The sequence below is a fragment of the Phalacrocorax aristotelis genome, chromosome 4 (genome assembly GCF_949628215.1).
Source record: "Phalacrocorax aristotelis chromosome 4, bGulAri2.1, whole genome shotgun sequence".
In the NCBI taxonomy this organism is placed as follows: Eukaryota; Metazoa; Chordata; class Aves; order Suliformes; family Phalacrocoracidae; genus Phalacrocorax; species Phalacrocorax aristotelis.
Genome location: NC_134279.1, coordinates 80,933,000 through 80,948,767, shown reverse-complemented (window position 1 = coordinate 80,948,767; position 15,768 = coordinate 80,933,000). Strand labels below are relative to the sequence as shown.

General features: G+C 47.6%; 1 protein-coding gene across 2 annotated transcripts in view; it reads left to right on the top strand.

Moving 5' to 3' along the window:
* The window catches only part of SMOX (spermine oxidase), a 56,776-nt gene extending 45,813 nt beyond the window's left edge, over positions 1-10,963 (top strand). For both annotated transcript variants that reach the window (XM_075092205.1, XM_075092206.1), the window contains exons 5-7: positions 1,757-2,456; positions 9,069-9,229; positions 10,503-10,963. In XM_075092205.1, the coding sequence (XP_074948306.1) occupies positions 1,757-2,456; positions 9,069-9,229; positions 10,503-10,640 (999 nt within the window). In that variant the 3' untranslated portion in view covers positions 10,641-10,963. The remainder of the gene's footprint in view (positions 1-1,756; positions 2,457-9,068; positions 9,230-10,502) is intronic.
* The last annotated feature ends 4,805 nt before the right edge of the window (positions 10,964-15,768 follow it).

Genomic DNA, 15,768 nt, shown 5'->3' with positions numbered 1-15,768 from the left:
GGTTGGAACCCAGGCCCCTTGAGCGCCGTTCTCATATCTCACTGTCCTAACCCAAAAGGTTGTATCACAGGGCGTCTCCACAGCTGCCACGTAAAGACCAGTTTATTGTGTTATCCATGTAACACCACCCATGCAGACAGTATTAGTCATTTGATATAGCTCTGGTTTTCCTGGCGGTTTCTTCTGTGGTTGCTACGGGTTGCCACAGCCAGAGACTTTTTGGCAAGTCTTGCAAATCCCTTCTCATGTGTAAATACCTGAGAAAAACAAAGCTTCTGATACTTAAGACTATCAGATCAGCATGGTTGCTGAGAGAGTGGGGATTAACTGGTGTCTCAGGCAAAGTATAGTCTTGGTAGTTACCTGTTTTGCTCCCTGGCATTTTTCCTTTGTGGTTGAAAGAATCAAATAGCCATCACTGTTTGTTATTGTCCTAACATGGAGTGCCCTGTTGGAGAATCCAGACGGGATGAGTGGCCTGTTGCGTGATCCAGGAGCAGGGTCCCTGCCGAGGGCCAGCAGAACTGACCCTGTCTGGGCGTTGGAGAGTGCTCGCTCAGCTTGCATCAGATGGGGTGGAACCACCGCAGACTCAGAGGATAGGTCTTCTTCAAGACCTGGCTGCTGGCAACCTGGCCCAGCAGTTGGGCCTGCTTTGTCTTTGCTGGAGTCATTGGGCAATGACGAGGAAGGGGCAACCACCTGTTTGTCAGTACAGTCACAGGAGCGACCTGTGAACTACTTGGTACAACTTTGACTTGTTTGCATGTCATCTTATCCCAGAGATTCCTGCCCTGCACCAGGGCGCTCCACAGGGAGAGGTTCTGGGCTTGCCGGGCTTCCAAACGTGGTCATTAGTGCGGAAAGGCCTGGAAAATTGGCCAAAGGATGAGGCTTGTAATTGTAATGTTCCCTTTGCCTAAAATGCTGAAAGAATTACAGTGTGCAAATCATTGTGACTCCAGTGATTTGAAGACTTTAAGATCACTATGTCCCATGCATCGGTATTATCATTAGAAACTTATCACAAGACAGGCCAAACATCCTGCCTTTGTTCCAGGGATTGTTGGAAGCTACGGCTATGCCTAATGCTCCTGCAAACATTAACCAACAGGTCCCGTATCTAAAGCTCTGATAACCACATCAAGTGAATCAAACACAAGTGTCTTACATCTTGGCATATCCCTTTTCCGTCTCCTTCAATTCCTTCTGTGTTGGGTCCTCTCACCTCCAGCAGATTGTTAGCTTGCTGACTGTTTGACAGCACGTTGAAAGCTGCAGACAGCAGAAATAGCTGCCAAAAGTTTTTCATGGCTCCTCATGGGAGCATTTATTAACATTGGAAAGAGCATCTGATTAACAGAGCTCCAGCTTCTGTTGTAGGAACGCCAAGCAGCCAGTCCCTGGCCAGTGAAGTGGGTTTTAAATGATAGGAAACAGTCAGAGCTGTAACCCAGAATCATGCGGAAGCAAAGACATCATCTCTGAACTCTGGCTGATGCAACCTTGGCCGATGCAACCAAAGCTGGTGCAGCTTGTTACCATGACAAAGTCGTTTGCTGTGTTGGAAGGAAGGCTAAGGATTGATTTTGTCAGATCCTATGGCCAAACACTTCTTTACTACCAAAACTAACGTGGTTTAAGAGTGGGACTCAAGACTCCCAGCTTGTGCAGCTCCTCTGTGCCTTTGCAATGTTATACCGTAGCAAAATGAGTTGCTCTGTGGCAATGTTGCTTTTGTGTTGCTTTTCCTTAGGTAGAGAGTTGTGAGAGCAGCTCTCACAGCATGGATGAAGTCTCGCTCAGTGAATTTGGGGAATGGACCGAAATCCCTGGGGCTCATCACATCATTCCTTGCGGTTTCATTAAAATCGTGGAGATTTTGGCCCGCTCCATTCCTGAGTCCGTCATTCAGCTCCGCAAGCCAGTCAAGTGCATCCACTGGAACCAGTCGGTCAGCAAGGAGATTGAGAGGGTGGCTGACCACAACAGTGACCTCCCCGAGGAGGACAAGGGCTCCGATGTCTTCATAGAGTGCGAGGACTGTGAGTTCATCCCAGCTGACCATGTCATTGTGACTGTGTCCCTGGGAGTTTTGAAGAAACGCCACGAGAGCCTGTTTCATCCCCGCTTGCCCGAGGAGAAAGTGATGGCCATTGAGAAACTGGGAATCAATACAACTGACAAGATTTTCCTGGAGTTCGAAGAGCCTTTCTGGAGCTCTGAATGCAACAGCATCCAATTTGTCTGGGAAGACGAGGCAGAGAGTGAGAGCTTGACCTATCCCGAGGAGCTGTGGTACAAGAAGATCTGCAGCTTTGACGTACTCTACCCACCAGAGAGGTACGGCCATGTCCTGAGCGGCTGGATCTGCGGAGAAGAGGCTTTGATTATGGAGAAGTGTGATGATGAAACTGTGGCAGAAACCTGCACCGAAATGCTACGTAAATTTACAGGTCAGCTATGCTCTGGTTCCTTTGGTGAGTGGAGAAGAGAGGTGAGAGTGGGGCTGGGCTGTTGAGTAACTGCTAGGAAGGAAATGCAGTAAAATAATTTTTAGTTCTTTGACATTTTATGTCCCTTTGAACGGGCTGCGTGTGGGCTTCCAGCACACCGCCTGCTTGGGTGTGCCTGAAAGCTATTTATAGAGGGGCTGATAACCAGCTCAGGAAGTGCTGGGTAGAAGTGCTTGAGGATTCCACATCCTCTGCTTTATTTAATCACAAATAACTCTTTAGCAGCTGGGACTGTCAGACGCGGGGCTCCTGAGGACTGATCTCGGCTGTGGAAAGCAGTTCTCTCAGAGCTGGTGGAGCTGAACCTGTTCAGATCAGCCGAGATGTGGTGGTTGAATCACATCCCTGACTTCCATTCAACGTGAGCCTATGTGAAAATCGCATTGGCCTAAATTTCCGAGTATCCATTGACGTTGAGAGTTTCCATTTCTGGGTGGTTCACCTAAACCTTCCTGGACAGGTTTCATGTGTACTGAGCAAACATCACCTTAAAGGCAGCAACTGGAGCAAGACAGATCTTACATGAATTATGCTGAGAAAATCCAAGATGAAATCACTAAAAGTAGTAATATTTGAACAAGCTGGGCCTTAGTTTGTCTGCAGTCAGTTCCCGAGAGCTTGCACTCCTTCCCAAGGAAAGGGCTTTTTGTGCCTGTGGAGCTATTTGAGATTCTCTGATGGGAGGCACTGTGTAAGTTCAAGTGTAAGGTAGCAACGCTGAAAGAAATAGCAATTGACTTATTGGCAGTCTTGAAATAAGGATTTTGGATTTATAAATAATTATACGTCATTATAAGAGCAGTGTCCTCCAAGATTAGATGTGTTTTATGCTATTCTAGAGATGGGTCCTGTGATTAAGCTATTTATATCTGCCTGCTAGCTCATGTTAGCCAAATCTCAACACCCAGCGGGTTCCCAGCCTTACCTCTTGTCCGTGGACCTCCGATTAACTGAAGACATTTGCCTTTGCAAGTGTAGCTTTCCCCTGTGCTTACAGACCATTTGCCATGGAGATGTAGAGAAAGGGTCCTGGAAGCTGAGGGATACCTGCATAACTGGCTTCCGCAGAGAAGTAGGATGAATCAGTGAATGCTGGGCTCCGGGCAGCTTCTGCCTGCTGAGCTGTTTGTTGTCAGTGGTGTTGGGTATCCCTACGTTATGTTGCAATGTCAGGACACACATGCCTTCTTTCCTCCTGACCTCAGCAGGCCAACTGCTGCTCCGTGCAGGCGTAGCAGAAGGCTCTTCTCTTTAAGGCCAAGTTGTTCCAGTGCTGACATCTCCCAGAGCATATAAACAACCTTGTTTGTTGCAGCTCTTCTTGCTTAGGATCTCCTTTTTTCTAAAACACCTCGATTCATCAGCAGGAATTTGGCTTTTTGGGTCTTCCTTAGTTTGACAGATGAGATTATACCCTCCCTCTTCCTTCTTGGGCTCCTTCGCTGTTGTTATTGTTTGCATGTGTTGAATGTTTCTCTCTTCCTCCCAGGAAGGAAATGTGTTGGCACTGGGTCATCAGCATGTGCTGCAGTTGCTGTTCCAGCTGATACTGCACCTGGTCACTGTCCATCAGACTCTTCAGCAGTGCGGGCTCTATCTCAGCCTTCTCCTAATCCTGGGTTATCTAACCCTGGAGAATTTCAGACTGAATTTACCAAGGCCTTGCCCTGCAATGAACATTTGGTGCGTAAGCTGAGAGGTCACCTCTCAGCTGCTCGAAACTGTGACAAGAAAACCTGTCCTTGTAGTACCCATTACACAACATGACCTCTTCCACTTTCTGCTCAAAAAACTCGTTAGTTTGTAGAAAATATTTTCACAGATTTTCCAGGATGGCCTTGCTACATTAGCTGTGTTTATCCTGTTATCCTTGCTCCCATTTTCCCTAGCAGCTTCACGTAAGAAGCACTGTCCCAGGGCTAATCTGGACCAGGTGCCAGACACGCTGAGGTAACAGGAGTGTGCGCAGCTCTCCATGCACCTACCGTGTTCTTCACTCATCTGTTTCATTGGGAGTGCAAGAGTGGGGGTTGGGGGGGTACAACGCAGCCTTCTGTCTGTGATCTAACTGTAGGCATTCCTGAAAATGACTGGTCCCCTCTGGTCCAATTAGTACCTCCAAGCCCAGCTTTCCAAGCGTTTCCCACCAATCACCTTCATGTAACTGAGCTGGGAAACTGGTCTTCCTAGGATCTGAAGCTCAGTGGAAAGAAAGACTCCTCCTTAAGGTCATTCAGGTATTCCACACCTCACTTGGTGCTCTGTGACATCTTCTCAAGGAGCTTTTCTCTACTGAGTAGACAGAGAGCCTTATATTCAATACTGAAAGTAGGTAGTATAAGCCTTTTAATGTTTGCTTTGCCTTTTATAGCTTTCATGTTCTGGGTATAAAACTCCCCATGTTCTTATTTCTTACTCTTCTGTTACAGAATCACTGCATTAGCCACGTGGGTTCCTATCTTCAGCTGTGTTTTCCCAGTCTGTTGCCTTTGCTTTGGCTTCAGAGGGTGATAGACCAGTCCTATGTTAAATCCACTCTTTTAGACTTGGTGTTATTTCACACTGTGAATTTCTCTCTGAGAGGAGATGATCTGCTTCCTTGACCTTAGATTTCACATGCAGGTTGGTGTTGAGGATTATCTGGCTTTGCTGTGAAAAGCCCTGAGGATTGTTCTAACCTAAGAACCATTGACAATTACTGCGTTTCACAGCTGGATGGCTGAAAAGCAGTGTCCTCTAAATCTGATTAAATGGGATGCCTTCAAACAATTAGAAGTCTTGCTCTGGTTTCTTTGTTGGCTAAGCTCCGAGCGTTAGAAGCCAGAAGGCACGAATTGCAGGCCTGCTCCCTTCTGAAGGACTCAGGGATTTGTGAAGCTGTGGCTGGAGATGACCTGAGGTGTTCTCCCTGTCCTCCAGCTATTTCTCTAGGGGTAACAGATCTCTTTTAGGTTCTGTGTCCTATCTGCCAGCCCCTGTGGGTGCCTGGGATACCCTAATGCCTCTCTGGTGGCGGTAGGCACTAATGTCCAGGTAGCACCTCAGATCTCTGCTGGCCTTGATGGGATCTTAGATACCCTGCTCTCAGGAGGGCAAATAAATATGGGTGTCTTAATTTAGATCTGTGAGTTCGTTTGATGATAATCCTGTGTCTCATAATAAGCCCCATAACCAATAAATCTATATAGCCACACCTAGTAACTGAATAAAGAGGGGATTGTTTGGGGCATGTGGAATTATCTTCCATGGCTTAACAAGTGGGAATTTGGCATGACGATACGTGCCTTCCTATTTTAGTGAAGGCTGAAGTCCTTTTTTAGCCATTTTATCTCTCTCTGGACAGTGGAAACTTAGGAGTTTATTTGTTACTTTTATCTGGAGGCAAAGGCACATGTTTATCCATCTATTTAAGAGTAGACTGAGAAAGTCCAATTAAATATGTTCCTTGAACGAGCGTGGCCCTACCAGCCTTCATAGTTTCTGTCTTGCAAACAACAGTTCAGGGTCAGAGCTCGTGTTACGTGTTCCCGTCTGAACATCAACCAAGCTCCTCCTCTCCATGTGCGGCAGAAATGAAGGTCTCCTGATTTTTCTCTTAGAAACAGCTCCTCACATACAAAAGGGCATGCACGCAGAAGCTCAGGGGCACAGCGATAGTTGCACGTTGGACACTTGCATCATGCTTGTACGGTCTGTTGTGTTGAGGACCCTTAAAGGAGCTCGTGAGAGCTGGTACATCTGCCCCACACAGCGTGGTGCTAGGGGAGGAGGCTGGCTTCAGTTCTGGGAGGCGTATAGCTGTGATTGAATGTAGCCAGGCTCCTTAGCTCTGCTCCATGCTGGCAGCTGGCACGGGCATTTCTGCGTGAGCCCTGCCATCTGCCCGAGGCCCCATGCTTCATGTTGCTGTGCTGCAGTTTCCCTTGTGATGAAGTTGCTACGTGAAGAACAATTCCCCCGTGGGAAGGCTGCTGTTCACCTGCTTGTTACAAGGTCGTCCATGGGAAACACTGGAGAGGAACAAAGCTGTTGCTTTTACCAGTCTGAACGATTGCTCTACTAAATATTGCTGGGTTTATACAATTGCTGATAGGGCTGATGACTCCACAAACTCTTTTGTTAACAAATTTCAGTCTTTTAGCAGATCTGTGGCCTTATCTGCAGGCCGACAAGCCCTCATCTCGTTGCTTGTAACACTGTGCATTCCTAATGTTAATCATCTTTTTATGAATATCTTATTGTTGACTCTTGTATTGAATGTCTGGGCACCTTGACAGTGGAGCATGGGAACATGCACCAGCTGCAGAAGAGGCTCCACCAGCCCACTGCAGAGACTCCTTTTATTTGAAAATACATTGTGTGATTGTTTCTGTGTAATGCAATGTGATGGATGACTGCTTTGGCCCTGGTTGGTGTTGTGTCATCTAACAGCTTTCACAGTGTGTTCTCCTGGGCTTTCTCACAACCTTTAAAAATAAAACCTGATAACTTATTTCCTTGATGCATCTGAGAGTTCCCTGTTCTCAGACTCCCTTGGGCTTTTCACTTCCATCCCAGGCATTCCTGCTTTGAAATTCTTAGAGGAGCGTGTTTTAGAGGCTTTGTTATGCTAAGCTGTTACTCCTGAAACAACATTCAGTTGTAGGATGTATTTTGTTTGTAGGGTGTATTTATTTGCTAGTCTGTGCCATATTTTGATCTGGGGGTTAGTGGTTAGAAAGTGTTCACAGTGTACTCTGGCAAGCCTTGTATTTCATCGTTCTGGTTGACACACGATACTCCTAAAAGCGGTAGCTGAACCACGGAAGTGACCTGCTCCTGATTTTGAAGAATTGAAGGCACGACTAAATAATTGTTTACTGGAATTAAGTAATGTAGTGCCTAGCTAGTCTTTACAGCTGGATGTCTCTCTCTCTAGGCTGTGATGAAGAAGGTGGGGGAATTTAGATAGTCCTCACAGCAGGCTAAGCGTGCTGGAGCGTTACAGAGTCAGGGTCTGAAGCAGGCACGGGAACTGTGCAAGATGCAAACATGTCTCAATTACTCTTGCTTCTTGTGCTGACGATCTCCCAGACTCCAGTAGCTGAAGCTTGCCTGGATATGTGAGGTGGCCTCAAGGGTGGCCTCAAGGGTGCATCTCAGCTATCCTGCAGAGAGAATTTATCATCATTGCAATTCTCCATGTCCTGTCTCCCCGCCCCTCTCCTGCCAAGCTGAACATGATCACAGGAGGCCAGCAAAAACTTGGTCAATGTCACCGAGATGGTCTCAAACCAGCCCAGCAAGAGGATCTCCTCCCTATTTCAGTTCTACCTGAGGCTCTTGTGCCACCAGCTGGTGGGCTGCCTTGGCTACAGTCCTGCATCCCAATCCCAATCTTTGGGATTTTCCCATCCCTAGAAACATTCAGGGTCAGGCTGGACGGGGCTCTGAGCAACCTGATCTGGTTGGGGATGTCCCTGCTCACTGCAGGGAGGTTGGACTGGATGGCCTTGAAAGGTCCCTTCCAACCCAAACCATGCCATGATTCTATGGGACAGTGCCTGATGATGGCCCTATCATTGGTTCACTCAGGTGCCCTCACCTCTAGGTCCTACATCCTCTTAGCCTTAGAAACCCTACAACAATCGAGCAATCCTACTTCCAGCCTCAAGAGCCTTCTTTCCATACCATGTGTGTCCCATAAAATGGATCTGTTGGATTTTTAGGTTAATTATGGGAAGTGACTGAGTAGCAGTTGGAGCGAGTAATACAGGTTTTGAAAACTTTCTGACAGGTTTTTCTATGCCCCTGCATAATGAGGATTTGCCTTCTAACTTCCTTATTTCTGTTCCTCTTCGGAGGCGCACCTCTCTCATGAGACTACCTAAACATCCAGTTTAGACTGGCCACCCAGTGAAATACCTGGGTGAAATGAATCAAATGCTTGATCACCATGGCAAATGAGACCAGGAAATGCTCTGTATTTCAAACAAACTGTGTCCAGAGTTCCCTGAAGCTTCTCAATCTCTTAGGAACATAAGCATTTTAATGATCTTTCCCAAAATGGAAGACTGCAGCTGAGATTAATTGTTCAGCCTGGAGAAGAGAAGGCTCCAGGGAGACCTTCTAGCAGCCTTCCAGTACCTGAAGGGGCCTATAAGAAAGCTGGAGAGGGAATTTTAACCAGGGATGTAGCGATAGGACAAGGGATGATGGCTTTAAACTGAAAGAGGATAGATTTAGACTGGATATAAGGAAGGAATTTTTCACTCTGAGGGCGGTGAGGGACTGGAACAGGTTGCCCAGAGAAGCTGTGGGTGCCCCAGCCCTGGAAGTGTTCAAGGCCAGGTTGGATGGGGCTTTGAGCAACCTGGTCTAGCGGAAGGTGTCCCTGCCCAGGGCAGGGGGGTTGGACTTAGATGATCCTTAAGGTCCCTTCCAACCCAAACCATGCTATGATTAAAAGGGATGCTCTTTCTGTCATATAGATACTTACAACTCAGTAATATAAAAGAGTTTCTATGTGGCCTCTCAGATGTTCTCACTTTTTGTCTTCTGCTTTCCACCCAGGGAATCCAAACATTCCGAAACCTCGCCGGATCCTGCGGTCCTCCTGGGGCAGCAATCCCAACTTCCGTGGATCCTACTCTTACACCCAAGTTGGGTCTAGTGGGGCTGATGTAGAGAAACTCGCTAAACCATTGCCTTACGCTGAAAGCTCCAAAACTGCTGTAAGTATGGCCCGCATCAGTTCGGTGGCAAGAAGACTAACTTGACACTGGGCTGTGGGTTTTCTGGGGGGAGGTTGAAAGAGACAGGGCTTCCAGCAGTGTGTTCTCCATATTTTTTATACATACCCCTCTGGAAGAATAATTTGTGTAGGATTTTGCATCTAATGTTTGGAATCCAAACATCTCAGGGATTCCCACATCTCTCTGAAATTATCAAGAGCTGGGCATCTGAGTGGCTTTTAGAATTCTGATCTCTGCATTTAGAGACCATTAGCCTTATTGGCCAGTTCAAAATATCCCTCAGAAAGCACGTTATTCTCTTTTAAAGCATAGCCTGAATATGGGGCATTAAATGCCCGACCCCTGCTAATGGCTAGGTCTGAGCGTGTTGGAGGCGCATGTTGGGAAATGTTTCCGTGTTGGCAGCAGAGGGTGAGGGAGGCCCAGTCCTTGGCTGGGGGACTCCTGCATTGACAGGGGACAATGGTTTTGCTCCTCAGACGCTGCCTTTGCTTTCTGAGTACAGCACAGAGAACAAGAGCACACATGGGGACAGTTTCCATGGCTCAGCTGATGAGCAGTAACATGGGAAGCCAAACTCACCCTGACTTTCAGGGTTATGTGTCCAACTCCAAAACCAACGGTTGGTGAATATGCACCATCTGCCCAGTCCATCTCCTCCATCCAGAGCCTGACCCCACTATGTGATTTTATTCAGCACAGAGATCTATTAAAAAAGACAGCAGGAGCTTTAGGAATATTCCTCTGTAGTTCCCCGGGAAGAGAGGTACCTGAAATTCCTGCCTCGGAATGGAACTGGCAGCAGTTTTAGCAAGCACCTAACTATTGATGTAACAGAGAAGACCCTGTGGGGTTTGAGACTCGACTGTTTTTCCTTCTGAAATTGCTGTCCAGAAAAGAATCCTTAATGCCGAAAAGGCTAAGGTATAATTTAGGGGAGCAAAGGGAGGAGTCGGTAGAGCAGTAAGGTGCTCGATGACTCGTGCAGGTTTGTTTGGGGTTATTGGAGCCAGTAGCTGGCTCTGTGATGGTGCCTCAGCCCTGCAAGCGGCTCCACGCAGGCATAGCAACGAGGACGAGCTTGACGCTGGCAGATGTGTGCTGTGCCTGTCCCCGCGGTGCACCGCACTCTACACCGGTGCGTCAGCTCATGGGGCTCTGGGAGTGCACACAAAGTTTTGTCTCCTTTTAGCCTTGCGTCTGCTTTTCAATCAGTGCTGCTGAGCTTTTCTGCTTCTCTTATTCTCTCCAGCCGATGCAGGTGATGTTTTCAGGGGAGGCCACTCACAGGAAGTATTATTCCACTACCCACGGTGCTGTGCTGTCTGGGCAGAGAGAGGCCGCTCGCCTCATTGAGATGTACCAGGACCTCCTGCAGTGCCGGAGCTGAAAGGCCCCGTGTTTGTCAACACCACCAACTCCCAAATCCTTGTACGGGTGTGTGGAGGGGGTCTTTTTAAATTTAGGTTCACAGTAGAACGGCCTTTATATTTTTCCATTAAAAAAAAAAAAGCCCTAACTGTTTAAAAAGTTAGTCACCAGTAGCTTCATTTCCGCGTGCCGTATTGTTAACAGGGAAGGGTGCTCCTTTTGTCTGGTAAACTGTTTCTTTGTCATTTTAATTCTAACTTCACTTTTGGTGCCTATCATATTTTTTGTTTTTCTTTCTGTATTGTAAGTGCCTTCTATACTGAAATAAATGTGATAAAAAGACTGGGTGTGTTGGTACTTCCTGGACACTTCACTCAGTAACTCAAAACTCTTTATTTCAACATTATAAAAACAGGGTTTTTCTCCCTTCCTACAAAATTTGGGGTAGGAGGATCTTGAGATAGATCTGGATACTCAGTGCACCGGTTGGTCTTATTATTTGTTCAAAGAATTGTGCCTTAAAGACACAGTCAGCACAGAAATCACTCGGTATCACTACGTATTTAACTCCGTGCGTCACCTGTCTGTCAGCTTGTGCAGGCCTTTGTGCTTCAGGAAACCTGCACATGATTTTGTGGGGGAATTTGTCTTCCTTCAGGGTTCACTCAGCCAGTCTGTGGCAAGTTATCGAAGGGATTGCAGCTCTGCACAGCAGAGAGACTAACAGCCTTGACAAAAGCAATGTCGGAGACTGTGTCCATGTTTGGTCTGCAACAGTGTCTTGGTTTTGAAGGGAGTGCCCCAGTGATTCCCACTTTCCAAAAATTGATTTGGTTCACAAAATGGTTTTGAGGTGTACAAGTCAGGCTTCTCTCTAAGGAAACTCAACCAGAAACATTTCTCCAGGAACTCCCCAGGTATGGTGCAGCCTCTAAAGAAAACATCAAAGTCTAACCTATCACTTGTCCATCAAAAATTCTTGAACCGCGTTGTGGAAGGAGCATTCATACCTGTGCACCAGACTGAAGTGCAAAGTAAGACCCCCCAAAATACCTTGGTAATGCAGATACAGCTGGAGTGTAGCGTAGGCCTGTAAGGGGACAATACTCCAAGTGGAAAATGCCACGCAGACTTACGTGGGAGTATGGGCAAGGAGGAGAACGGTGAGAAGTAGCGTTCTTGGACTCCCTCTGTGATGAAACTCCATCTTTTGTCGGACAGTAATACCCCAAGCAGATGAGGTTTTCACCCTCCACCCCCAGAAAAGGAGGTGCAAAAGTCTGAATGACAACACTGACATTAAAGAGTTTTCTCAGGGAGGTGGAGGCCATTCCCACCAGTAAGGACTTTTGAAGGAGTGTAAAAGCTTGGCTCAGTCATGTTGCATCCAATTGAAAATATGTTTTCTGTGGAGCCTACATGCAGTGGTGGACATGGGTTTCAATTAAAACTTCTTAAATCCATTAAAAACTTCTTAAATCCATTAGGAGCTGGACTTGATGATCCTTGTGGGTCCCTTCCAACTCAGGACATTCTGTGATGCTAAATGCAATTAACCCAGATTTATGCTTAGTCCAAATACGAGCTGGGCAGCCCTGGGTTATCTCTGATGAGTTAAGACCTTAGGGTACAGCTTGGGAAGCTTAATTTTCCCTGTGGGGATGTGGCACCTCACACTAAAATGCTTTTCACTTTGCCTGAGAGGAGGTGGCACCCCAGAACCTCTGGTACACAGTGAGTGTCCCCATGTCCCTTCCTTTATGTTCAGTTGGGCCCCGTTGTGTATAAACGTGCTTGGGTTATCACCAAGATTCATTCTTACGTGAAGCTACTTCTGCAGTAAAGGAAAAGGCTGGGAGTCACTGTTTTAGGGGACTGCCAGACCAGCCAGGGTTTGAAGGCTGATTGAATAGATGTCCTTCCTTCCTTTGCCTGAGCAGAAGCAGTTTCTCCTCCATGTTTCGGGCAGAAAGGCCGGTGCTGCTGAGCCACGGGAAGACTAAACACCAGTGCCAGGGGTAAGGAATGCCTGGCAAGGCTTGCTCATGAGTTTGCCAGCTCCTTGATCTGGAGAGCACATCTTCATCTGGAGAGCATCTCTGGCAGTGACACCTCTTGCAATGACCAAGTAGAACTGCTTGAAAATTCATTCAAACGTGCTTGAAAACATGGCTACAAATAAAAATGATGAAAAGGGATTTAACAAGAAAAAGCTTTGAAAATTAACTTGGGGTGAATGAATAAGGATAATGCAACAAGCCTGTCCTAATGAGCACCACTTAAATCTTTGGGAAGGCACCCAGGATAAAATTATCCTTCTGGGTGGAAAGGCAAACTGGATCTCAGTGGAGCCTCAGGGTAATCACCTATAGGGGTCCGTACGGGAATGAACAATTGCACAGTGTCAGAAATACGTCACGTAAATGGTGCTTTGTATGGAAGGATCTCTCAGAACTGGGGTTTTCCTATTCCAGCAATGTAATCTGGACCAAGGAGGTCTGGTTAGTGTGAAGCTAAGAGGCCTGCGGTGAGAAACCATGAGCGCGGTATTGGAGCGGCCCCTCAGCTGAGTGAGAGAATTCTCCGTTGGCCCAAGTAGGCTTCCTGAAAAGAAACTTGTTGATTTTTATAATGGATTCTAGTTTTATCACTAGAGCATATGTGTGTGTGTTGGTGTGCATGGTTTGTTTGCCTCAAAGAGTTCTCTGATTGTGTAGGCAAATATTTGCTAGGACATATGTTTCTTCGATAAGCCGTAAGCCCGATGGCAGCCACGCCAACTTCCAGTACGTCCTGAAGAGGAGTTGGGCGCGGAGTCAGGAACTGTGCAGGCTTCACAGATCATCAGGGTTTGGAGTCCCCTGAAGTGTGTGGGTTTAGAGAGAAGGGCTTGGGTAACTCATTCTGGCTTTGAGCCTTAACCCAGCTTAGCAGCGCTTGGTGCTGCTACAGCAAATGCGGCACGTGCATGTACGTGTGCCTTCTGCTCCGTCGGGCAGGGGCGTTGGCGCATCGAGGCCAGCAGCTCGCGTCTGAGAGCAGCGCTTCATGCTTTGGTGTCACCGGGGCTCACGCTTGAATCCTCGGGACGCTTTCTTGCAGGGAAGGTTTGAAGCTCAGCTTTCTGCTTTTGGAGCCCCTCACAGCAGGGGTAGGCGTTTAACCCGAGTAGCGTTTGTCTCCGCTTTTCCCCTGGGTTCACAGCTTCCGTCAGAACTCGTGTACAATGTGCCACCTTGTAATGAGACCATTTGTTGGCTTATGCTTTAATTCCACGTCCTCCAGCTTAACAGGGGCACCCTCCCTCAGTCTGAGCAGCCCCTAAGCTGTGCAGATGTGTGTCAGGAGTCACAGATGTTAATAGCTAGGGAGGTTTTGTCTTGACCTTCTGAAAGGTGCCTTCTGGAATGAGAAAAAACATTCATCTTAGAGATCCTGTTCTTTTTTAAAGTCAAGTGAACAAAATCAGCATAGTTTTAAAATGTCTTATCAGTCTTTTCCCCCCAAATAAAAAAGTTTTCAGGACGAAGAAGATGCGTGTTGAGCTGTCGCCTTATCTCTGCATTTTGTTAATCCATGTGGCTGGCTGCTGGGTTCATGAAGGAGTGAGGGATGTGTCTGTCTGGGCTGCTGCTATCCGGTGTGAAGCGTGCGTACTCTCTTCGTGCTTCTCAGCGAAGCACCTGGGGTGGGCGTCACGTTGCTTCGCTGCAGCTCTGTAGAAGTAGGATATCCAGTTGATAAATGAGTTACAGAGGGTCCTTCTAGAGACAACGGAGAGAGGGAAGGGGACAGTGAGAGGGGGAAAAAACCTCTCCAGAGGGTGAGTCAGTGCATCCCAAGATAGTTGTCTGCAGAGGAGGCACCATCTGTGACTGACCCCAACCTCAGCTCAGCTGTGCTGATTCTTTGCTGTTGTGTGGAGGTGGGATGCCTTCCTGGCTGCTGGAAACCTGGAAGGGACTGCAGCATGTTGACCTCGTGAACATTTTTCTCCAATTTTATCTCAGAAACAAACACATTTTCATGATGTAACTGAGTTAAGGGAGTTGTGCTGCGGGAAGAGAGCACAGCGCACTTGAGTTGGAGAGAGCAAAAGATAAAAAAATCCGTCCAGCTTCAATCACTCAGCTTTTCATAGAATCATAGACTGGTTTGGGTTGGGAGGGACCTTTAGAGCCCATCCAGCCCAACCCCCTGCAGTGAGCAGGGACACCCCCAACCAGATCAGGTCGCTCAGAGCCCCGTCCAGCCTGGCCTTGGGTGTTCCCAGGGATGGGGCATCGACCACCTCTCGGGGCAACCTGGGCCAGGGTTTCACCATCCTCTCTGTAAAACATTTCTTCCTTAGATCCAGCCTAAATCTGCCCTCCTCTAGTTTCAAACCATCACCCCTTGTCCTGTCACAACAGGCCTTGCTAAAGAGGCTGCCCCCACCCTTCCTACAGCCCCCCTTTAAGCACTGGGAGGCCCCAATAAGGTCTCCCCGCAGCCTTCTCTTCCCCAGGCTGAACCACCCCAACTCTCCCAGCCCGGCCCCACAGCAGAGGGGCTCCAGCCCTCGGAGCATTTCTGTGCCCCCTCTGGCCCCGCTCCAACAGCCCCATGTCCTTCCCATGCTGAGGAGCACAGAGCTTTTGCCAGAGCTTGACTAAAAAGAACCAGAGTTGATTTCCCAGCAGCCAGATCTGTTGCAAAGTGGAAGCAGAGGAGAAAGCCAAAGCCTTCGGGCATATGAGGCTGTGACCCCAGAGAGGGCAAAGGGTTGTTTTCTCCTATGGCTTCTTTATCATGGGATATCCAAGAAAAGCTGCTATGCTGGTAATCGGGGTTTCAAAGCTCCCTTTTCTGCTTTGTGCAGACAATATAATGATGTCATCTGGTTTTCCTAAATAGATGTCCAAGTCAGTGCTTGCTCTACTGATATATCTCAAGACACATTCAGAATTGATTGTCCCAGGACACTGGCTTTTAATAAAGTCTTCTCTCCACAGCTTGTTTCTCTGTGTCCCATTCAGCCTTGGGTCCTGGCATACACCCCACGAGCAAGGGGTGCTATCCTGCTCTTATTGCCCGATTCCACGGACCAGCCCTTTCCTGGAGAGGTTGAGCATTTCTCAGCAAAACCCAAAATGTTCCTTCTGCCA